This window comes from Spea bombifrons, chromosome 4, assembly GCF_027358695.1.
Source record: "Spea bombifrons isolate aSpeBom1 chromosome 4, aSpeBom1.2.pri, whole genome shotgun sequence".
Classification (NCBI taxonomy): domain Eukaryota; kingdom Metazoa; phylum Chordata; class Amphibia; order Anura; family Pelobatidae; genus Spea; species Spea bombifrons.
Genome location: NC_071090.1, coordinates 82,772,497 through 82,797,955, shown reverse-complemented (window position 1 = coordinate 82,797,955; position 25,459 = coordinate 82,772,497). Strand labels below are relative to the sequence as shown.

At 34.6% G+C, this 25,459-nt stretch overlaps 1 protein-coding gene across 2 annotated transcripts in view; it reads left to right on the top strand.

Annotated features, from left to right (window-relative positions):
* The window catches only part of FBN1 (fibrillin 1), a 105,870-nt gene extending 80,880 nt beyond the window's left edge, over nucleotides 1–24,990 (top strand). For both annotated transcript variants that reach the window (XM_053465506.1, XM_053465507.1), the window contains 21 exons: nucleotides 1,512–1,637; nucleotides 2,194–2,310; nucleotides 3,723–3,851; nucleotides 4,428–4,547; nucleotides 4,635–4,760; nucleotides 4,908–5,057; nucleotides 5,942–6,007; nucleotides 6,091–6,207; nucleotides 6,531–6,650; nucleotides 7,013–7,135; nucleotides 7,256–7,387; nucleotides 7,781–7,903; nucleotides 8,436–8,642; nucleotides 8,924–9,049; nucleotides 9,303–9,425; nucleotides 10,127–10,243; nucleotides 10,759–10,887; nucleotides 20,441–20,560; nucleotides 21,883–22,114; nucleotides 22,464–22,635; nucleotides 23,427–24,990. In XM_053465506.1, the coding sequence (XP_053321481.1) occupies nucleotides 1,512–1,637; nucleotides 2,194–2,310; nucleotides 3,723–3,851; nucleotides 4,428–4,547; nucleotides 4,635–4,760; nucleotides 4,908–5,057; nucleotides 5,942–6,007; nucleotides 6,091–6,207; nucleotides 6,531–6,650; nucleotides 7,013–7,135; nucleotides 7,256–7,387; nucleotides 7,781–7,903; nucleotides 8,436–8,642; nucleotides 8,924–9,049; nucleotides 9,303–9,425; nucleotides 10,127–10,243; nucleotides 10,759–10,887; nucleotides 20,441–20,560; nucleotides 21,883–22,114; nucleotides 22,464–22,635; nucleotides 23,427–23,816 (3,065 nt within the window). In that variant the 3' untranslated portion in view covers nucleotides 23,817–24,990. The remainder of the gene's footprint in view (nucleotides 1–1,511; nucleotides 1,638–2,193; nucleotides 2,311–3,722; nucleotides 3,852–4,427; nucleotides 4,548–4,634; nucleotides 4,761–4,907; nucleotides 5,058–5,941; nucleotides 6,008–6,090; nucleotides 6,208–6,530; nucleotides 6,651–7,012; nucleotides 7,136–7,255; nucleotides 7,388–7,780; nucleotides 7,904–8,435; nucleotides 8,643–8,923; nucleotides 9,050–9,302; nucleotides 9,426–10,126; nucleotides 10,244–10,758; nucleotides 10,888–20,440; nucleotides 20,561–21,882; nucleotides 22,115–22,463; nucleotides 22,636–23,426) is intronic.
* The last annotated feature ends 469 nt before the right edge of the window (nucleotides 24,991–25,459 follow it).

Below are 25,459 nucleotides of genomic sequence, written 5' to 3'. Positions count from 1 at the left end.
CTAAATGAAATTTTAGTTTGGCAGTACCAACAAATCACACAGAATACGATATGCTCAAAAAAATGGGGTGCGTTATAAACATCATCTAAACCCAAATTAAAACATTTGCCACCCACGCTATAGGAAAATACACTATGTATGTCCCCTAGTTCTATTAAAATAAAATGCATTTCCAATTTTTTCTGCTTTAATACTTATTTATCGTGTACTGTATAATATTTTCCTATAAAGAAGTCTATTGTTCCTTCACTTTCTCTTTTGCTGCTATGAACCTTTTGGAATGGTGAAATGAGAGCTGGTGGTATACACGATTTGGAACATTCAAGAGTTATTGTGCAATCTGCACCATAAGGGTGTTTACCGTTTGTGTTTGAACACCTATTGTAAGTGAGCTCAATAGAACAGCAGAACAGGAAAGCCGCTAGAGTATCAGATTTGGGAAAAACAATATCGCTGATCACATTGGCATGCTTTGCACTTTCCTGCAATTCTTAACATTCTCGTTTGATAAGTGTAAAAATAAAACAAACCTAGTTGTTTTTGTTTCCAGTTTACAAACTTAGCATGCAGTGCTTGTTATAAAACATCACACAAGCAGCGGGTACTTTCCTCTTGATGAGATGCAAACACACAGACTACCAAGTATTTAAGGCATGTGTCATACGCTGCGAAAGATGGCTGGTTGGCTAGAACCTAATTTTGTAAGGGGACCACACATCAAGTGTTTCACTCCCATCCCAAAACAGTGAGACAAGAAGGTGGAATTATTGCGCAACACTCCACGTACGACATATAGACATAATCCCTACCTACTCCCAGGAGGATCATGTTCTTTTTGTCCTGTCTGGAAGTAGAATCTGGACTCATTGATCCTGTTTTCATGTTATTTCTTCAATATTTTGAGGTTTTAGTTACAATGTAGACTTTTTAACTTTAGATGAGACACCTTCCCCCACTTACAGCAGAGCAATGGGGATTTCCCTGCTTTCTACATTTTTTAAATCTTGTTTTTAGTAAGAGATTGATCCAAGGCAACAAGGCAGAATTCCTGTCGATGACAAGCATGCTGGCCAACCATATTTTTTTGATAAGCAGAACCATCTGTAGATGCCTAGGATTGACTCATTTGACAAAAACATATCATATTGGAATATACATCTGGAAAGGAGTTAGGTTTCCAGCCTACAAAGATGCCCATTTTTCCACCTTCCTTTAACATCCAGATACTACCAACAAATCAATTAAACTTCTGGCAATTGCTAAGTAGTTTTTTTTCTGATTTACTTTGATATTTAGCACTTCTGTAATCATTGTGAAAGACCCAAGGACACTGTAAACAGTTTGATTGTGCAGGTTTTTTTTTGATGCACATTTTCTGTTCCAAATTAAAATAGGATGCTCAATTTTTCAAAGCATTTTTTCTTTTATTTGTTTTTGTCTAAGCTTCTTTATTCATACAGAGATTGTTATATTATTGTTTCACCTTAAATCATTTTTTGCCACCCATAAAGATCGCAATGAGTGCCAAGAAATTCCTAACGTGTGCAGTCATGGAGAGTGCAAAGACAAAACCGGAGGGTATTACTGCATTTGCCACAGTGGATTCAAAACCAACGAGGATGAAACAATGTGCCTTGGTAAGTGACTTGCACAATTTCCAACTCTAGTCCTTCTAGAAGACCTTCTTCAACAATAAGTGCAAATAGCCATAGTGTCTCTTTCTTTATATATATATAATTTCTGCCATTTTCACTGGTGCTGGGAGTAGCCCCTTTCTTCCATATGTACGTTTTTGGTGGGCTTCATACTCCCAATAATGATTTTGGTCCTTCCTCTTTCTTTCATTATTTTTCTCAATGATTTTGTTAATATAAGGTTATAATAAAAATCAAGTATCATCAGGTATACAGCATTACTATTTATAATATGTATAATAATATATATATATATATATATATATATATATATATATATATATATATATATATATATATATATATTATGGCATCATCACCCTTATGGTATGTGCTAGTGATCACAATAAAAAACTGTGTTTATAAAAGCAAAACAATGTTTAACAAATAACGAGAGAAATGATCACACCTTCATAAAGTCTATAAATGCTCCCATAAAGCACATTGTGTTATGTTAACACCACAATGAGTAAGCCTTACTGGTTTTCCATTTTCGCAGACATCAACGAGTGTGAAAGGAATCCTTGTGGAAATGGAACGTGCAGGAACACCATTGGTTCATACAACTGCCGTTGCTTTGATGGCTTTATATTGTCTCACAATAACGACTGTATAGGTAAAAACTACCATTCTGCTCAGTGGAGTTGCATGTCCTTCGCTGTAAGGTTCTTAAATTGACTTACCTATCTGAAGCTGGCTTATCAGTAGCTAATTAAGTCATGACAGATGAAGCAGCTAGTTGAACAGCCTGAATAGTGTGGATTCTTTGGGGGAACTGAAAACCATTGGCATATGTAATGTATGTAGAATTATCACGTTATTATTGTTTTAACTGTGTATTCACATTTTACCTCCACATCTATGTGGCTTCTCTTTATTGCTCTGATGTAATATGAAATGTATTACGTCACCTTTGGTAAGGAAATCCACATTGGTCCATGAGAAGATGAAGTCCTTAGTTGAGGATGAAACTTTTTATTAGGCCAACACAAAAAATAGAGTTGCATAAGCTTTTTGGACTTCACATGGGAGTTCCTTGTGAAGATGAGACCTATACGGTCCTGAAAACTTATGTGACCCAACATGTTTTTCTGTGTAGGTTTGTTTTCCTTTATCTAAATACTAAACTAAATACTAAAAATTGAAGAGTTTTTGGATTTGTGCTGATTTTGTATAGAGACCCTTAGATAGGCCCTTCATACTATAAACTTTAAGTAAGGTGGAACTGCACTCTCCTCCCATTTTAGAGAATAAACCTAATGCATTTTAATTTAAATATATTGCGCAATCTTATAAATTGCCATGTGCAAAGTAATGTAGCGTAATTAAGTAATAGTCATTATTTTTACTGTACTGGAGTAGTCTATTTTCTCCATCAACTTCAGGAAGTGCTCCCCTCTATTGTCCAGTCTAGCCAATATTTGTGTTCGCCTCCACAGAATTTAACAAATTAGTTTTTCTTTGACGATAATCCAAATAATGATTAAAAGGGAAAGACAGATTGTTTTTTTTCAGATAGTAAAATGCTCCTGTTACAAACTACTGTGATAAATACGTTTTTACGCTATTTGGGGTTTACATGCTTTTTTTCTGGTCTTGTGCTTTTAAACACTGTTTGAAGTCATATCTTCAAAATGTTTAAAATATGAATATTATCAAAATTTTTAAAAAAGTTCTCACTTAATCCTTTTAAATTATATTTGTGATCGCTGTCCCTTTTAATAAATCTCCCTTAGTTTGGCTCAGATTCTTATTGGCTGGAGTAAAAATGTAGTGACCCAACAGCCAATAAGAACTTGCAGGTTGCCAAATACTAGAAGCAGGTGCTTTCCGTAAGTAGCCTTTATGACATTGCTTCTCCCAGTAGTAGCAATGTCTTTAAATTATATATATATATATATATATATATATATAGCAATATCTTTAAATTATATATATATATATATATATATATATATATATATATATATATATATCCCTGTATAGATTTGTTTTCCCGTTCTGAAATCAGTTTTCATCTTGTTACAGATATTGATGAATGTACAACACTAAATGGCCAGCTATGTAGAAATGGACAATGTATCAACACTGTTGGGTCATTTGAGTGTCTATGCAATGAAGGCTATGAGATGGCGTCTGATGGAAGAACTTGCCTGGGTAATTATCATTAAATAATAGAGCATTCACAACGGGGCATTTAATGCATCCATTGCAGATTAGCAAGGTATTTAATCCTTGCACCATCAGTTAGGTCTGACAGATGTGCAGTTTTATGGGAAATTGTAAGAGCCCAACTTTAGATATACATTTTTTAATTGTCTAGTTGTTTCTTTTTAGTGCCATTTTTCATCACCATTAACCTGCGATTTGCCAAAGTAACAAATAATTACCTGTACTGTTTATTAGCACTCAGTATGGCTCAAGGCACTGAACAAAACTGGGCTCCTTTAATCCTGTTCAACCTAGGCATAAACCCACAGATGGTTAATATATCAATGCATACATCAGTGCCTTATACTCATGTCTCCATCAGTAATTTTGCAGAGAACCTGCTCCTTCACAATACTGAGTAATGGTCCAATATCAGGTTATTTAGTATGTGTTTTAGAAAACACTGCCCTTTACAGAGATAATCAAGTTGTATCTGAATATGATAGTTTTCCTTCTATATTAATTAAATTCCATGCTTTTGTATTGATTCCCTTATTTTGTAACCACCGTCATTGTTTTCAGATATCAACGAATGCGCCCTTGACCCTGGGAAATGTGCTCCTGGAACGTGTCAAAATCTGGATGGCTCGTACCGATGCATATGTCCTCCTGGATACATCTTGAAGGATGACACCTGTGAAGGTACCTAAAATAAAACCAAAGAAGCTGAAGTCATTAATAACAATTACTCTGATACTGGGTCATATGATGTATTTTGGTTTTCTACAGACATTGATGAGTGTTCAGAACAGCCTGATATTTGTGACTTCGGCACGTGTAGCAATACTCTCGGCAGCTTCATCTGTCAGTGCCCAGAGGGATTTGTCTTATCATCAACTGGAAGGAGATGCCACGGTAAAAAGTTACTTGTCTAACCAAAGCTTGCTGTTGTTGGTGGTTTTGATGGTTGTTGATTTGGTAGAAAGGATTTTAGATTTGGATTCTGCCTTAGTGTGGGGTTGTTTTTTTCTAATATATTCATTTATTGGTGTTTTTTCATAGATTTAAGAGTAAGCTTCTGCTATTCCAAATTTGAGGATGGGAAGTGTACTTCTCCCAAGGCTCTAAATCAATCAAAACAGGAATGTTGTTGTGCCATGGAAGGAGCTGGATGGGGTAGCCCATGTGAATTATGCCCGACTGAAGGAGATGGTATGATATACCAACCAAGCAACAAACTGACATAGCTCAGAGTAACTAAATGCCAATATTGTCCTTGAAATTTAGAAAAGTAAACTACATGTTCTTCTTGCTGTATTCTTTTCGGGATGTTAGGTATTAGATATTTATTCTACAATGGCTCAAGCAAATAAATTCTACTGCAATCAAGCAAAATCGAAAAAATTCCCAGACAATCCCACAGGGAAACAATTACTCAGTACAACAAAACAATTTTCCACCCACCAAAAGCTGGCGAGGCATTAGTTTCAAACACACTTAAAAGCCAGCTTGGAGGGAACATTTATAGATGTACATGATGTGATGTCCAAATGAACACATTCCAAAGGAAATCATGAGAAATTGCCTTACAGGCAGTGCCAAGTTAGTACGAGAGAGAAACTAGTCATGTTTTATCTTTTTTCAACCTAACATTTTAACTCTTTAATGACCTTTTGTTAAGTCCCCATAACATATGCTATGCTAGGGGATTATATAGCAAATGTTTATATTTTCTGATTATTGAGAATGTTAGCAGGCACATCCTAACATTCCCTAGTACACATGATGCCATGATACTAAAATTTAAACGATGCACCTCTTGGCTCTAACTATATAAAAATATACATTCATACATAGACATAAGTGTATACATTATATCTGAAATGGTTACCAACAAAAACCAGTTAGCATAAATTCTACTGGCGAGCTAGTCTAATAACATTTTCAGTAAGATTCTGTTGAAGCAACCAATGGCCTTTTCAGCAATACTCAAAGGTTACACATGAAACAGGCGTAAAACCGTCAAAGTGGAAGACTTTCATACGCTCCTTTTTATACAGTGCATGTCACTTACCCTTTGTGTATTACAATTGCAGAAGCATTCCGTCAGATCTGTCGATTTGGAAGCGGAGTCATCATCGGACCAGATGATGAACGTATTGGTAAGACTGATGCTATTCTTCAATACTTTAATAATGTTGTTTCTGAACAGAACTTCACTTAACCTTTTCTTTTTTATTTACAGATATGGACGAATGTGTTGACCCAGAAAAATGTAAAAACGGACTGTGTATCAATACAGATGGCTCTTATCGGTGTGAATGTTCCTTTGGCTATGTACTAACAGGAAACGAATGTATAGGTCTGTTCCTTTTTTTTTGCTGGTTACTGTCACTTAATTGTTGACAGTGAGTGGCACTATTTATAACACTGTCCATTATAGTAAGAGAAATTCTAAAGTTATTATTACCAAGATGTATATGAAAAGTGTGCACATCCCACCATTCATACTGCAACTGCAGGTTTTCTCCAAAGTCTATATAGAAACTCAGAAAATATCATCATCAATATTAAGACAATATCATAAAAATTATTGAGCATATAGCTTACATTTTTTCTGATTTCTTTGATCCATATTAGTTTGGTATATGTACACGATGAGTTTTACCATGCTTTATACTACAGATATTGATGAATGCTCAGTTGGAAACCCATGTGGAAATGGCACCTGTAAGAATATTATTGGTGGATTTGAATGTACCTGTGAAGACGGCTTCGAGCCAGGACCTATGATGTCGTGCGAAGGTAAATGGCGTGTTTCTTTTGCAGCGCAAAATATACCAGATTTTACCTGTAACGTATTGCCCTCACTGATTCTTTAGGTCAGAATCCTGATTTCAGTATGTACCTTCAGAATACTTAAAGGGAAATGTACACTAAACGTAACACATTATTAATCGCATGGTCACCCAAGGTACACAGAATCGAACAGGAGGTTTACCTGGTGACATCCAAAGGGGACAAGTAGATGAGTAAATGATTTCATTAATTTTAATTAAAAAAATACTGTTGTACACATTTTTTGCATTAGTTATATGATCCATTTTAAATTGTAAGTTTTAATTCCTGCATGATATTTTTCTTTTTTAACATATTTTTTTTAATAGATGTAAATGAGTGTGCTCAGAACCCCCTTCTCTGTGCTTTCCGTTGTGTCAACACCTATGGATCGTATGAATGCAAATGCCCATCTGGCTATGTCCTTCGGGAAGACAAAAGAATGTGCAAGGGTGAGTTGCTTGGATTCTCTATATTAATGGCTAACCCTACACGTATTGTAAAAACTTTGGCTTCAATTAAAAATATGAGCCTGATTGTCGTTTAACAGTATGGTGTATTCCGCTTTGCAGATCAGGATGAGTGTGAAGATGGTACGCACGACTGTGAATCCAAACAGATGACTTGTAAAAATCTAATCGGGACATATATGTGCATATGTGGACCAGGATATCAACGTCGATTAGATGGGGAAGGATGTATGGGTAAGCAAATCTGTTTTTTGTTTTTTGTATACATTGTACAGCCAATACACTGTTTCTTGCAGCATGCTTACACCTGTTTGGTAGGCCTCATATTACACATTTGTATTATTTGAGCCTGAGACTAGCTTAGCGCACCGACATTTTTTCTTTTCCCTGTAAGCAAATCTGGCCTAGATATTTACCTGAAAGCAAATCTACTAGTTTGATCAATACTAGCAACATCTAAACTTCCCAACATCTTTACGTATGATTTTGCATAGATACTTCATTTTGCAAAAAAAATTAAGCTTTTTCTTGTACATAAGGATCGATTAATATTATCCCAAACTTATTTGTGTTTCTCGATATGTTTTATTTTATCATTTTACTTGTTTTGCAACATTTTTACATCAGATCTGAATGAATGCCAGAAACCTGGTATATGCGAAAATGGAAGATGTGTGAACACGGTTGGAAGCTATAAATGCGATTGTGCTGAAGGATTTAATGCAAGTGCCACAGAGACAGAATGTGTCGGTAAGTTTTGAGATCTGTAAACATTACACAGAGTTTGGGATCACAATGGTCTGGAGAGAATAAGGTTCCAATGAGATTAAATGATCTGACATTTTCACAAAGTATGTGAATTATAGGTTACTAATAAGCAGAGATATACAATATATATATATATATATCATTGTTATGAAGGTGAGAGTGCTCAGTTCAGCACCTGAGCAGAAGATCCTATAAGCAGGTGATCATGGAGCTCCAGACAGCGGGCAGGATCTCCTTGGTCACTACTTGTAGACTACCTTAGACTTCATTGGTTTGAACTGTGTGTTAATAATTGAGACTTCTGAGGCTGAACATATGATATGGTATTAATTTAAACAAACTCTTTAATTTTCAGATGGTTTATAAAAAAAATAATAAACATAAATTCATGCAAGTGTCCACAAGAATGTATTTTCTAAAGATAATTTTCATTAGTGGGGGATTCTGATGCCAAAGTATAGAGGGTTATGGATTACATTTGTTTTAATGTGTGCTTCTTGTATTTCTTTTGTAGACAACAGATTGGGCTATTGTTTCACTGAAGTGTTGCACACCATGTGCCAAATGGGATCTTCAACCAGAAACTCTGTCACTAAGTCTGAGTGCTGCTGTAGCTCCGGCAGAGGCTGGAGTGTCAACTGCGAGATCTGCCCCTTCCCAGGCACAGTGCAGCATAAGAAGCTTTGCCCCCATGGCAAAGGATTCACCACGGGCGGAGAAGGTACTTATTTTACTCTGGGCATGACACACAAAATTTTGTAGCCAAATGTTGTATTTATAAATACTGGGGTAGTGGGTAGGGTGGGTGCAGGGTATGGGCAGACTGGTAACGGCAGAGCCAGAATTTAAGGCCCGTATCGTAAGGCTTATCTGATTTATGTTTTTATTGTTTGGCTGGAGGATAAGTAATCACTTCAAGATAGCAAAGTCTGTAATAAGGCAAAACTGCAGACGATTCCACAGAACCTTAAACATAAACTGTTTTTTTGTCACTTTGTACAGATATTGATGAATGCCAGGTGCTTCATGGCATATGCCGCAACGGACAATGTGTCAACGAGAGAGGAACTTACAAGTGTCACTGCAATCCAGGCTACACTCAGGATATAACTGGCACCTCTTGCATAGGTAGGTGACGAATATATTGTAAACTTGGTAGACTCTTAAGCTTGGCAATAATAGGATTACAATTTATCCCTTGTTAGGGATTCCCTCACACTATATGGCCATATTTTGATTAGCCCGCCACTGCGTCAACGTTTTTTTAGTGAGTTCTAATCCTGCATGGAGCCAAACCAGTGGTATTACTGCTTTTAAACTCACCAAGATTTTTCGGCAGTTGTTGGATGTGACGGAAATATTGTTATTTTTATCATTACAGATCTTGATGAATGCACTCAGTCTCCCAAACCTTGTAACTTTATCTGCAAGAACACAGATGGAAGCTTCCAGTGTTCATGTCCTCGGGGTTACATTCTTCAAGAGGATGGAAGAAGCTGCAAAGGTAATCCGCTGATATTATGTGCATACTAGCATGTGCTAGTGATGAATAGATTAAAGTTATGAACGCACTCTCAAATAAAAATATGTAGGCAGAAGAGCAAGTAATTTTCTTCAAATATGTGTTTTAAGGTTTTGTTAACTTTCAGATTTGTAAATATTACCCTTTATGCCTTTTTCTTGATAGTCTCATGTGTATTGTGTCTAAAAAAAAGTTTGTGTCTAAAAGTTTGTAAAAATAAATTTTTGCAAAGAGTGTACCCAGTCTGTCTAAAAGTTGTCTTTGTGGTCATGTTTACTCCATGATAATGTATCAGACCACAAGGATAGAAGCACAGATAGTGAGAGCAGGTAAGAAGCAAGTTTTGCTGAATTATGTTTTAACATGGAATCTTAGTAATTACCAGCGGTGAATGGTGCCACAGGAGGGGGGATTTAAAACACCCCAGGCTGCTGTGTTTTTAATATATTTCTGTGCAATCCATTTTGGTGAACGTATGTTGGCCCAGGATTGGATATCAATTAGTGACCAATTTGCTCAGGCTGTTATATTGCGGGGAAATCTAGCAGACTCGCCCCAATGAGAAGAAAGGTTCATAGATGTTCCGTATCACCCTCCAGTAGCAACATTTAAGCAGCATGAATGCCACCCCCTGTCACTTCTTGAAATGTTTGATAGTATACATATCTATGATTTCTTTTCAGATCTCGATGAATGCGCCACGAAGCAGCACAATTGCCAGTTCATTTGTGTCAACACAATTGGCGGATTTACTTGTAAATGTCCCCCCGGATTCACACAGCATCATACTGCTTGTATTGGTAAGAACTGATTAAACCGGGTACTGCAATTGAAATGTTTTGAACTACCAGCCAATGCCAAAAAAGTGCGTGTCTTTGAACTTGCCAAATCTCTCAATTGTGCTGCTAGTAATTGTGCAGACTTCCACATAGCCTTACCACTTTCATTTGTTAGCATGGATCACGTTTGTGGAAGTTTAACCCCTCAATGACAAAGCCCGTACATGTACGGGCTCAAAATGCATTGTTTTCAGTGGGTTTCAGGACCGCCCACTGTCCTTAAGGAGATACAGGGGAAGTATATAGGGGAATGAAGCAAAGGTATGCCTCGTGCATCAGGAGTGTGAGGATGTCCAAATCCCAATTAAAAAAATATGTAACCCAACAAGCAGCTCTCCACTTATACTGGAACCCCCATGATTCTTGACCAGCATTTGTAAAGCATCAGGTGGGCAGTTATTTAATAATAACTGGGGAGCTACCTGTTTGAGAAAATTCCTAAAATAGAACAAAGTGTTTTTTTCAATTGTTTTTAGACAACAATGAGTGTGCTTCAGACATTAACCTCTGTGGCGCTAAGGGTGTTTGCCAAAATACACCAGGCAGCTACTCCTGCGAGTGCCAACGTGGATTTTCCCTGGATCAGAGTGGAAGTTCATGTGAAGGTACAGATATTAATCTTCCTTATTGTATAATGCATGGATTGGATGCTAACTAGAAGTTGTAAGAATCATATTTGTGAAATGTTCTGTAGCCATTCTGTTCAGTTGTTCTTGATCCAAATAACAATATTCTTTGGGTGCCTCAGGTTTCTTTTAAATTTTGTTTATTGGGATTTATATATAACAAAAGAGAAATACACAAAATGCAGTACATTCATCAGAATTAGACACATATGACAGCTAGTGTAAAAAAATGTCAGTAAATTACATGCATATACAGGAATTTCATTAGATATATTTAAATTAATTTACACTAACAATCGAATATTTTCTGCAATTTTCATGAAAGCAAGAAAACAAGAAAAAAGAAGAAGAAAGGAAAAGAAAAGAGAAAAAAAAAAAAAAAAAAAAAAAAAAAAAAAAAAAAAAAAAAAAAAAAAAAATTATTGGAGCCGAGGGTATTTGTAATATTTGAGATGTATACTAAAGATTATTTAATTTTAGGATCCAGTCCTCATAGATTGATGTTCTTTTGTGGAGAGTCTGGTTAATCCAGCCTAAGCCTTTTTCCATATGTATTTGATATAATAATTGGTTTTTAAATTGTATCCAGGAGAAAATGTGATCTTGTTTCCATTGCTTAGCAATCAAAATTTTTGCGGCAGTTACGAAGTGAATTATTAATATTGCCTTCTCCTTAGAGAGATTAAAGGGAAGTATGTGTAGAAGGGCAATTTCTGGAGATTTATTTATCTTACATTTGGAGATTTTAGTAAAAGAATCGAAAACCTTTTCCCATATCGCACTGATCATATTACATGTCCACCAAATATGTATATAATTGCCTTTTTCTCTGTTACATCTCCAGCACTTATCTGAAGTTCCTGGAAACATAGCACATATTCTCGAAGGAGTAAAATACCAATAGTTTATCACTTTGAAAAAATTCTCTCTTAAAGAAATTGAGTGTATAGTGCTATAGGTTATAGAGAAAGCATTTTGCCAACTTTTTTTTGTAATCGGTATTCGAGTTGCTTTGGACCATCTTGAAATAATGTTAATAGGGTCCACTTCCTCTTTATTTTTTAGCATTTCACATATTTTAGTCAATATTTTCTTAATTTTTTTACCATTCAATATGCTACTCAGATTAGCCGGTTCGTTTCTGCACAGTGAAGATTTTAAGAAATTTTTTAATCTCAGATAAGGAAATATTTCTGTCGATGGTAATTTATATTGTTGAACTAATTGGGCGAAAGGTTTTATAGAGTCTTCAGACAAGATATCTGTAAGATTCGTTATACCTAGTCTTTCCCACTTCTTCAAAGATATATCTGGAAGATTAAGTTCTATTATGTTCAATCCAGCATTATGTAATATTTTATCTTTTAAGCCAAGCTTTTTCTTGATTTTAAACCATTGGTGCATTATATCTTTAATAATGGTATTACTACCTGTATGGAGTTTTACATTCAATTTCGATTGAAATTCCCATATTCCTATATTTAAGTTTTTAATACCTGAAAGGTATTGTTCTATTTTATACCATGGTTGAATGACACTTATATCTAATTGTGTATTATAAATGTGTAATGTCATACATGCCTCGTATGCGCGTACTATTTTCGGATAGTTTAGACCACCTCTGTTCGTTTTTTGTGCTAAAAGATTTATTCCCAATCTTGGTTTTTTTCCCTTGTTAATAAATTTATTAAAGGCAGTTTGGATCATATTTAACCAAGGGACAGGCATAATTAAAGGAAGATGTCTAAAGAGGTACACCCATTTGGGTAAAATATATGCGTTTATTATGTTAATTCTACCAACCCAAGAGTTCAAGGTATTTTTCCAATTATTTAACATATAATTAGTTTCTTTAATACATGACAGGAAATTTCTTTCCATCAAATTTTCTACTTTTTTTGTTAGTTTAAGACCTAAATAATTTAGCTCCTGTGATACTTCTTTAAAATTGTATTCTTCTTGTATTGTATGTTTAGTTTGTCCTGGAGTATTTAAATAAAGTATTTCTGATTTACCTATGTTTAATTTGTAATTTGAAACTTCTGCGTATTTATTTATAGTTTCCAAGATTTCTTTGATAGATTTAATTGGGTCTTCTACAGTCAGTAAGATATCGTCCGCGTATAAACAGATTTTTAGCTCTTCTTGTTTACAAGACGTACCTTTTATCTTTTGATTTAACCTTATTAAAGATGCTAAAATCTCTATAGTTAGAATGTATAACATTGGGGACAGCGGACATCCTTGTCGTGTACCATTGTTAATATAGAACCAATTCGATTTTATGTCCTGGCCCACAATTCGACCAGTTGGTTTTGAGTATAGAGCTTTAATTGCCATAAGGAAATTTCCTTCTATACCGTAGGAACAACATGTTTGGAACATAAAGTTCCAGTTAATGCGGTCAAACGCTTTTTCAGCGTCTAAAGCCAGTAAGCAGATTTGTCTAGTCTCTACATTAGCCAGGTCAATAATATCAATGAGTCGTCTTACGTTGTTATAAGTGTATCTATTAGGAACGAATCCTATTTGATCTGGATGTATTAATATAGTGATTACCTGTTTCAGTCTATCTGCTAGTATACCTGAAAATAGTTTCATGTCGACGTTTATAAGGGAGATTGGTCTATAATTGGTAATAATTTCCGCATTTTTATTTGGTTTAAGTATCGGGATAATATTGGCTCTTAGTAGTTCCTCCGGAGCCTGTCCTTTATTCATTAATTCATTAAATAAGGCAGTTAGGTATGTCACAATCTCCTGATTAAATGTTTTATAAAAAAGTTCACTAAATCCATCTGGACCTGGACTTTTATTGTTTTTACTCTTAGCTATTATCTTAGCGACTTCAGACTCTACTATAGGTTTATTTAATTGCTTTATTTGTTCTATATTCAATTTAGGTATAGGTATAGTTTTCAGATAGTCATGAATTTCTTCAGCATTAGTGTTATTATTCAAATTGTATAAATTAGCATAGTACCTATTAAAGGCTTGACCTATGGATTCTGGAGAAGTGTATGTCTTATTATTTTCTACAATTTTATATATGCGCTTATTGGCTTGTTTTTTCTTGAGCCTATTAGTTAGTATTTTATCCACTCTGTTGTTTTTAAAATACCATTTTTGTTTTAATTTTTCCAGATTTCTACTAATTTTGTCAAATTCCAGATCTTTTATTTTTGCTTTTAGTTGTTGGATCTTATTTGATCTAAATTTAGTTGGTGATAATTTATTTGATTTAGTGAGATCATATAAATTAATGTATAAAGTGGATAATTCTGGGCCTCTTTTACTATTTTCTTGTTTACCTATTTTGATGAGATAACCCCGGACCACACTCTTAAAAGCGCACCATAATGTAGATCGAGATATTAATTTATCGTCATTTTCTTGAAAATATAGATCTATTAATCTTTTTAAAGATTGAATATGACATTGTTTGTTCAGAATGGAGTGGTTTAATCTCCAATCTTTCGAAGGAATTTTCGAATAATTAGAGAAGGTTTCACAGACAATAGCATTGTGATCTGACCATAATATGTCTTTAATAAAGATCTTTTTGGTGTAATTAATTAAGGAGCAATTTCCAATCATTAGGTCAATACGCGCATACGAGGCATGGGGTGCAGAGAAATGAGTAAACTCCTTCAGCATAGGGTTAAAAACCCTCCAATTATCATATAAATTATTTTTTTTAAGAAACTGACATAGACGTTTAGCCGATCTTATTATTCTTTGATCCATAATCTCACCTCTTCTTAAGATTTTGTCCATACTAACTTCTGGAATTGAATTAAAATCTCCTGCCATAATTAAGACTCCTCTGATATATTTTTCTGCTTTTTCAAACAGCTCTTCTATAAATCTAATTGGATTCTTATTTGGGGCATATAAATTGATTAAGGTATATAATTGGTCCTCTATTTTACAGACCATTATAATATATCTAGCTTCTTTATCAGTATCGTTAAATAGGATTTCAAATTTAATGCCCGTAGAGACAATAATAGCTACTCCTCTCTTTTTTTTAAACTGTAGGGAAGAGGTAATGACACTTGAAATTTGTCTACCCTTAATAGGGTTGTCCTGAGAGTTAAGCCAGTGAGTTTCTTGTAAGAAACATATGTCAATTTTCTCCTTTTTTAATAATTTCATTAGTGAGGTTCTTTTTTGAGGACTATTTAATCCCTGAGTATTTAAGGAAATAAAACGTACCATCTTTTTCGTTTTTCCCATTTATACCCTCGGCTCAAAAAAAAGTAAGAAAAAAACATAGAAACTAAAATATAGATACGTAGACAAGAGAAAAAATTAAAAAGGAAAAGGAAAAAGTATAACCTATTTCCGAGGGCTATGTAACACGAGGTTAGAATAGCCGAATACGGTTCCTCCCCTCTACCTGAACCGAAAATCCTGTTCCCCATACTGTAACTTATCAGTAAATGAGGCTATCATATTGCGTGGTCCCTTTGTCAGAGTTCAGGGGCAATTTAAAAGAACGTAGTCATCAGAATTGCATATAAAGTAAAAGAGATTAGTCTATAGGGTCTTCTTCATAGTATCTTATTCATTATGATATATTATAACCAATAAATATTACTTTAAGACTATTGGTTTAAAGTGCAAGTGAAAATAAATAAATTTCATTAAATAAATCATTTCTAATAAATTATCAAACATTCATCAATACTCTTAATGTGCATTGTTCAACGTCGTGAATCATTACCTTTAGGGAAATTCTATAGTAAAAGTGCCTATCGTAAATTCAATTAAACTTTTAGCTACCTAACAGACTTTGTCTAGTCTCATATCCCTTAAAGTTTTATAGTGCGATATTAAGGGATCTTTAGTAAAGTCTCATTATATTTAACCTTCATAAATATTTATAATCTTAAATTTTTTCGCATTCTCGTTTTTTAATACAATTTATATACAGTATCTGCATCGTAGCCCAGTTCTTTTAATAAAGTGCTAATAATGAAAGTGCTTTAAAGTGCAACGAAAGGGATAGTACTATGAAGGTGTTACAGACATCACCATATATCGATTCCTTTGGTTAAATGATTTGATAGACATATATAAATATTGTATTCAATAAATAGAATAATTACTTCATCTCACTAATTTGGCACTATACAACTATCGAAGTGTAATAAATTATTATGCATATAATAAAATTTCATTAACTAATATTTTACTATCTAAATATAAAACTAAATAAATAAATAATAATATCTTAAATATTAAATACATATATTAATTCATTCTTAGTCAATATAAAAACTTTAAGTGATAATTTATAATACATGTATTAAAATTTCAGTGAATAATTCGTTACCTATTGATTATAATTGTAAATTCAGCAAATCATATATAGGTGCAACGTGCCACAAAAAAAAAATAAATAAATAGCTAAATATATAAATAAGTAAATAAATATAGTTTTCAGTGATCAATTTAAATATTGGAAATACATTATCTCACTTCAAAATTTATAAAAGTGCAATAAAATTAATATAAAATAAATTAACGTGCACATATTCTAATTTCCGATAATAATTCATTTTTAAGTGATTTTGATATGAAAATACATTATTATAAAAAGAGAAGAAAAAAAAAAAAAAAAAAAAAAAAATAAATAAATAAATAAATAAATAAATAAATAAAGTTTCCAGTGATCTATTTTTAAATATTGGAAATACATTATCTCACTTCAAAATTTATAAAAGTGCAATAAAATTAATATAAAATAAATTATCGTGCACATATTCTAATTTCCAATAATAATTCATTTTTAAGTGATTTTGATATGAAAATACATTATTATAAAGAAAAAAAAAAAAAAAAAAAAAAAAAAAAGATAAATAAATAAATAAATAAAGTTTCAGTGATCTATTTTTAAATACTGAGAGTACATTATCTCACTTCAAAATTTATAAATGCAATAAAATTATTATGAAATAAATTAACGTGTATATATTCTAATTTCTAATGATAATTCATTTTTAAGTGATTTTAGTATGAGATACATTATTATATGAGAAAAAAAAAAAAAAAAAAAAAAAAAAAAAAACAATATGTAGAAAATTATAAAAAATGCATATTTAAATACATGATTTATCGATAGTTTTCATCACTAATTTTATCTATTAATTTGGTTAGTATCCCACCAACTTTGAGCAGATCTTATTGAATTAAAAGTAAGAGTTTGATTTCCATCGAATATCATCAGATTAGAAGCTGTATCCCACTTGTATCTAATTTGTTTTTCTCTTAGAATTTGAGTTAGATCTTTATATTGGGATCGCAAATGTCTTGTTTTCCTAGACAGATCTTGTAAAAACATTATATTTTTAAATCTAACATCCACTGCGGTGTAAGATCTTGAGGCTTGGTAAATTTTCTGTCGCACTGGAATCGATGAAAAGCGAACTATTATGTCTCTTGGGACCTCTGCTGGAATTTGTTGAGGTTTTGATATTCTATACGCTCGTTTTATTATCGGCTTCTCTTGTGTTGACTCAATGCCCATATCGTGAAATAAAGCCATGAGTTGTGGAAGAAGATCAGCCGGCCTAGTTTGCTCTGGAAGCCCCCTGATTCGAATGTTTTTACGGCGACTGGTATCTTCCATAGAGGTTATTTGAATTTCTAATTGTAGTATTTTATCTTCTGAAATTTTTAATTTGTCTGAGGTATTCTTTAGATCTAATTCCAGTTTGTCCATTTTGTTCTCTATTAAGGTCATATGTTCACCAATGGCTATCATTTTTTTAGACAATTCCTCCTGGTGGTTTTGTAATTCTAGTTTTATTTGAGTTAGTTGATGTTCCGCACAAGACTGTATGCATTGTTGCATTTTGGTTTGTGAAAATAACTCATCTTGTGTTTTTAAAGTATTTATGACTTTCTCCTGAGGAATTGTGTCTGAGTACACCTCCGAATCTTCTAATATAGAAGAAATTGTAGTGGAAATTGAGTCGTCATGAATTGTATGTTGCTTTTTAGTTAAATTTGGTGAAAATATAGAAGCTGTTTTTCTTTCTTTTTTTGGCTCAGTGTTTCTTTCCTTTCTCTTTTCCTCAGTATTTCTTCTTTGAGACATATTTTTATACTTTCTGTATCATATGTATTGTATTGGTCTCTTTTTTTCTTCTTCTTCCTTCCTCTCCTCTCTTTTTTCTTTCTCTTTCTCTTCCCCTTATGCAATTCTAATTTTGTAATGTTATATCTGCATATAATTTTCTTGTTTTTTCTTTATAAGTCTGACTGTATTTAATTGTATAATAAATTTTCGTGCCTTCGGAGGGATACTTTACATGAGTTATTTATTTTTGCTTTAACAGTGCTTCTCTTTCGTTTCCTCTTTGCCTTATCTTCTCTATAGTTCTTTGAACATTAGTTTTCCTAAACGTGAAATTAGTGTTTCACAGCATATAAATAATGTCTATCGGAGCAGTAGATATTTAATATATAGGAACTCACTGCGCTCAGGATCCGGCCTCACCCGTAAAAGATCTCGAAAACACCTGTTGCTTGTAGCAGTTCTATTTAGTTATCCTGGAAGGGTGGTTTATAGCCTCTGAGTTAACTTTCGGGTCCAGTCTGCTCCCTTAGATCGTACTCTCCGTCGTTTTTTCTTTTTGGCGCTGCGATTGCAATAGCTGCTTTCTTTCACTCAATTGTTCTCGGCACTTGAGGATTTTTAATCCCAGAAGGGAACAAAGGATTTCGGCTAGCGAACAAGAGATAGCGTCGGTTCTGTATCCGTCCGGTTTGCTTCTTAATTTAATCGAAATTGCTCTGTCTTTCGTCCAGCATCAGTCAGACATTCTCTAAGCGAGCTATGCAGAGCTTAGTTTGCCCGCGAACTCGGGACGCCGCCCCTCTGGCGTCTTACGTCATCACGCCTGCATATGCGGGTGCCTCAGGTTTCACTGCCAGATGTCTGTTTTATCTATGGATATTGTTATTGAGGTCTTCTTTACCTTGTTCTAAGCAAGAAACACAAATCCCTTGTGATTCTAGATGTCAAAATATTCTTGTAAGAGCCGCAAAATTAGTGGCCTATCTGCCTTGCCAACTCGGTGTCCACGAGTTATCGTTTCTGGGGTCCCTAGAAAAACAGCTACAGTCTATGTCCATAAATTACTGCTTGGGATAACAGACATTATTGAGTGAGATTGGCCACATTAGCCAAAGGAAGCATATGGGGTCCCACCAATAACTCTTCTAGTTCTAGTGATCTGTGTCTGGTATTTACAGACTGAGGACAAAACTAGGTGGCACAAAAGGCCTAAATGTACAGTCTTTTCCATTCATTCTGTATTTACTGGTATTTATAATTGGACCACCAAGCATATTTCACTCTGGTGTGGGTCAGGGCTGGACGAGTCTTTCAGGATACTGGACGTTTAATAGATTTATAGTGATTAGTTGAGAGTGATTAAGATGCTGAGAAACGTTTATAACAACATTGGTTTAGAAACATAAAAATTCCAGGCTCATGAAAAGTGAATCTACTCTTTACACGTGTCTAGTAAAAAAAGAGGATGTAAATCTCTTACCGCTAGTAAAGCATTTAGAATAGTAATGCATTCCTTACACCATTCACATGTTACGGGACATGTATGTATTCAGTTGTGTTGTGGGTATGGTGATTTTCACTGGAAAAGCGAGGTGAGAAGTCATGCGGTGATATGAACATTTAGTGTGTATGTGCCTTTTAGATCAGTGTAAGTGATACAGGGATCCAGTCCGTATTTAATTCCCATCACAGTGGGGTGAAAATAGGCCCTGGTACTTTAAGGGTAGTGGCCAATAAATGGCATGGCTACCTGCTGTACAAGCAGCAATAAAGGTCAATGGGAGGTGCTAGTGCCTTAGTGCCCGGTATGATAATTTTACACCAATGTTAAATTAAAGTTGTACCGGTGACTATGTTGAGTATTTATGTCGCTATTGGCCGTTACAAAAACACATGAAATGTATTATTTTTGATTGACCTTGTAGCTTACATGTTAAGACGAGTCATTAGATGTGAGTATAATCTATTCTGTTAGCGCTGTGTTCGAATGTGCTATGTTGAAAGGCTGTTTACGTGCCAGAGCATTCACTGGTCTTTGTTACAACACAAGCCATGAATCTTGATTACTGAGGGGGTGGAAGGGGATCCTTTATAGTTTTTCCACAGTCTGTGTGGTTTGAAACATTACTGCTTTGTCTAGAGATCTTTCATGTGTCTTTTCAACACAAACAATTTGGAAACCAGTGTTGGATAAAAAAGATGAAAAGTATTTCTTTGTTGCCTCCTTGTTCTGCGGTCCTACTTTCTCTGTAGCCTTGAATAATAGAACTTACGTTGCTGTCTATTATATGGGCAAACGGCCAATGCTACTTTCTCTTTCTTGGTCACTTTCTTCAACAAAGGTGGTAAGACATATGCTAATAACTAAAATATAACTAATGTTGCCTGTGTACATACAATGTTACCTTTGCTTAGATTTTAATGGAGATGTTTTGTTTCTAGATATTGATGAGTGTGACGGTAGCCATCGCTGTCAGCATGGATGCCAGAACATCATTGGAGGGTATAGATGTAGCTGCCCACAGGGCTACCTTCAGCACTACCAGTGGAATCAGTGTGTAGGTGAGTAGACGTTGCGGTGCCACTTATGTTTTTTGGAAAACAGTATGGTAAGATTACACCAGCTCATAGAAACTGATCATATAAATAGAAGAAATATATATATATATATATTTTAAATTAAACAATATGGGGCATGACATGGATGGAATGTAGGTATAGTGGGGCCGGTGGGCATGACCCAGTACTACTCCCTGTCCCAAACATTGTAATACAGTAGGCATATAAAGTTTGATATTATTGGAACTCTAATGTCACAGACCATTTCAGGAAGACACTAAATATTTATTTATTATTCAAAACAGCATTTGCAGTTTTCCTAAGGTTTTCTTCCTTGAATGAACCATGGATTTATTTTTTGCTACAATGTCTTCTATAATCACAGATACATAATCCTGTATTTTTGACGGTGGTGTTCCTAATAAACAGGCAAATCCACCATTACACAAAGACTGCATGCAGGTGTATGACTTCGGCTAGTGGTCCAAACTATGCCCCATTCAGGATTATTTTACAAACTGTCTAGACGTTTTTATCCATATGTATTTTTATGTTTCTTTCTAAAAACTCATTACTAGTCACACACGTTTTGTGCAATGCACTTTTATTAAATGCTAACGTTGATTTATGTTCAGGTCTGTTTTTCATTTGGAGTAAAATAAGACCTTTTCATTACGGTATTTTAATGCGCTGTATATCCTTTGTGATGCAACTACTCTCTGGCAGAAAATAGTGATGATATAAGGAATTTAAACATTAGAACATTTGCTCCATTATATCAAACCCTCAGAGTGAAGGATTATGACATCAATGGTTAGATGATCAATGACATTAATTGGTTTTGTCCAAGAACACCCTAGTGCTTGCCAGGCTAAAGGTTTGAGATGGAAGTATTTTTTTATACAGATGACAGAAAGATTTAGGGGAAAAAATGTTTTTCAGAGCAAGTAAAGTAATTAGGAATGTATCATGAAGCAATTATAGGTAAACACTGATTTTGGTGTCAGGTGATAAAAATGATGCAGATAACTGAATGTTTCTACTGAACATTGGGTCTATGGACAGGATCTCAGGGTCGCATATTCTAGAGCTGGCTGACTTAATGATATCTGAGCATCCTATTTGAATATAGGTGGTTTATTTCACTAACTCCTAAAGTATTGTTTCTATAACGGTTGTCATTAGTCATGTGGTTGGCCATTTCCCCATTTCCTATTTGTTCCTTCTTAAGATATTCCTTCTTCAAAACAGGCCATCTGAAAATAAGCGCAAAGGCTTTGTACTGTCAGTATGCAGGATTAAATTGCAAAGCTGTTTCCTTACAGATGAGAACGAGTGCATGAGCAGCCACACCTGCGGAGGAGCTTCTTGCCATAACACACTGGGAAGCTTCAAGTGTATCTGCCCGACGGGATTTCACTTTGAACAGTTTGCCGGCTCCTGCCAGGATGTCAATGAATGCAGCTCTTCTCAGGCGCCTTGCAGCTATGGCTGCTCTAACACAGAAGGTGGCTATGTCTGCGGGTGTCCACCTGGATACTTCCGTGTAGGACAAGGGTAAGAGTCACAAGTCCATTATACATATGTGTTCTTAGGTTCTACATAGCTTATTTGCAGAAACACTGTTTAGTAGGTTAAAAAGATTGACCATATCCTTGAGTATATCAGGGTATTGTAAAGCAGTATGGATTTTTTTTCTTTTTTCTTATATAGTAGTTATTTCTGTGAGCATACAGAGCAAGACAGATTTTTTACAAGCACCAATAACTAATATCTCAATTATTTCCAACAAGCCTTTATAATCTAGAGTCTATTTTAATCATACATGTATCTTAATATTTTTTATGTGGCATTGGTACCCAAGAACCATTAATGACTTTACCATGTTTTTGTGTGCTTTCCTCAGGCACTGCGTGACAGGAGCCGGTTTTGGCAGAGCCCAAGATTTGGCAGTGAGTGGAGAAATAGATGATAATTCTCTTTCTCCTGAAGCCTGCTACGACTGTAAAATCAATGGCTATCCTAAGAGAGGAAGGAAGCGCAGGAGTGCGAATGAGACATCTCCTGATGATGTAGAGGTAACACTTACGCTGAAGCACTTTATTTTTAAAGGTTTAATTTTACGTATTTTAAGTTAAAAATAGCACATGCTTTCATAGTTTGTGAGCAGTACATTAGATATACACCAATTAAATCCGCTAAATTGCTCTGTTTTTGTATAAGTAGCTTTTATTTTTATTGAGACCATTGAATTGGTTATTTAGATATTTCATGATCCGATGCACTGGGCAGCTGGAACCACAGCATACCTTATTTCACCTTTGTCAAACAGCAAAGAAACTTTTCAACCCAGGTTAAGCATTAGCAGAGTAGATCTGAAATGTTTCTCTTTTAATAGTTATTGAAACACGCATTTCAGAAGCTTATTCTGTAGCTATGACAGTACAGACCTTAAGCCTATCAGAGACGTATTTGTCACATGACCATAGGTTGCAATTAAGATTCCATTAAGAAAATCAGAATTAGTTGAATCCACGTGAATGTTCCCACAAAAAGTAATTTTACATGTTTCATAATTCCATCATAATCTCCCATCCATCATGTGTTATGAAACGGATAAACTTTCTTTTGTGGGCAGCATTTGATTTTTACTTCACTTTAATGTTTTCGGTAGAATACTTTTATATCTTAATAAGTTGTGGACTCTTTATGTTTGTTTTGTTTTTTTGTTTCCTGGTGCTGACACCATATTTGAAACTATACCAGATTGTGCAGTTTTGCTCATATTATTGGGATCTTGGTACCTAATGAATTACAAAGGTTATTTCAGTAATATTTGTTACTGAAATGGGTCTTTTATCTTTTTCAGGAGGAATTTCAAATGGAAGCCCCTATTAGTCTGGCAAGCTGGGATGTTGAAAAAACAGCAATCCTTTCGTTCAACATATCTCACCTGAACAGCAGGGATCGCATTCTGGAGCTCACCCCTGCCCTCACAACACTTACAAATCACAACAGATACTTAATAGACTCTGGAAATGAAGATGGCTTGTTTAGGATCAACCAAAAGGAAGGGATAAGTTACCTTCACCTGACCAAGAAGAAACCAGTGGCTGGTATCTACTCTCTACAGATCAGCAGTGTGCCCCTCTATAAGGAGAAAGAGCTTAACCATCTTGAAGACAAACATGACAGAGACTACCTTATTGGCGAACTGGGTGACATTCTTAAAATGAAAATTAAAATCCTACTTCATTAATTCCTCAACCAAAGACCAACTAAATAAAACCAAAACATTAATAGGTAGACACAACCCACCCCTCCCCTTCACTGATTTCCCGTAGAATAGGTACAAAAGCCTCATAAATATTTTCTATGGATTTAAACAAAGCACTTTCTTCTCATGACATATGCAAGGTACAGGATCAATATCCTAGCTCAATACAACCACTTTCTCAGGCTTCTTACATATTATGTAACTGAGCTACCTTGACATGCTCGATATGCCGAAATTAAACTTGGAACTTTTGACCATTGATGCTGAGACACCCAATCATTTCAGCAGAGGTACATGCATTTAATCTCTCCGTGGACTTATATCGGCTTTACTTACTCTGTTACCTACAACTTCACTACAACCTTTACCATAACTTTTTTTTGGTGCTAGTAACGTTTAAAAGAGATTTTTTTTAACAAATGCACTGTATTATTAACACACAATAGAAGCCAACCATTACTCTAAAACTTTAATTTACAAAAAAAAAAAGAAAAGCAACCAAAGTTAGCTTGTTTATCTCAGTTATCAATTGTTATATGTCATGTATATGACATGTGTGTATACTGTATCCATACATTTATTTATCTATCCTTGAAGCCTTTGTAAACTAGATGAAAACTCTTAATGTGGAGGGTTTTTGATGGTGCTTATAAATACCAACTACTTGTTAAATGTATACACATACCTAGTGGTGCAATTTCTGTTACTAGGTTAAATGCACTGAGGTCAGTTGACCATGCAGGATTCTCAGATGAAAATCAGTGCCATACTACAATATGACATACATTGCACATGAAACGTACCCAGAGGCATCTGAACGAAGGGCTCTGTGTTATACATGTCACATATCAAACCAGTGTTTGTAGTCTTTAATATTTCATTCCATATGGTTTCAACAACCCAGAAAAGTAGTTCGGTGTCACCTTGCTTATTTTATTGTACAACAAATTATTACTGTATATGTAGTTTAAACATTGATGGATATTGAAAAATGAAGACAATATGCTTTCTTATAATGTCCTGTGGTACTCAATTTTTGCATAATTACTAAACAAGTAAAAAAAAAAAAACTGTCTTTCATAAGTGTGCAGAAAACCCATTAAATTTACAAAATAAATCAACAGCCAATTCACTGCTGTGACTATTAAAACGTGAATGTCTTATGTAAATTACTTAGTTTGGATTAAACGCACAATGTAAACCTAGGGCTGCCGACAAGTAGGCCTGAAAGTGTGGTGGGAGCTGCAACTCCCATAATGCTGATCTATAGTATTGCAGGCTGGTTGTTGTGGGAGCATGTAGCTCCAATCTGTGTTTGTCTACATATTCATAACTCAATATTATTTGACCAAGAGGGGGGCTGTTTTGCAGTATTTACACATATACAATATTCCCAATGATTTCTATAGGGTGCTATATATGTAATAAAAATTTATACAGCATACATCTCTCCATGGCTTAATGAGGTGCTAGGGTATGTTTTCCCTACTTTTTACACAAGAAAAAGTTTTCATCGTATAATGAGTTCCTGTTTGGGATATGAACCTTTAAACTGTATCTACCAACCGAACAGCACACTGTAATAATTTCAAACTTTATCTAAGAATGGTATTCACACCACAGTA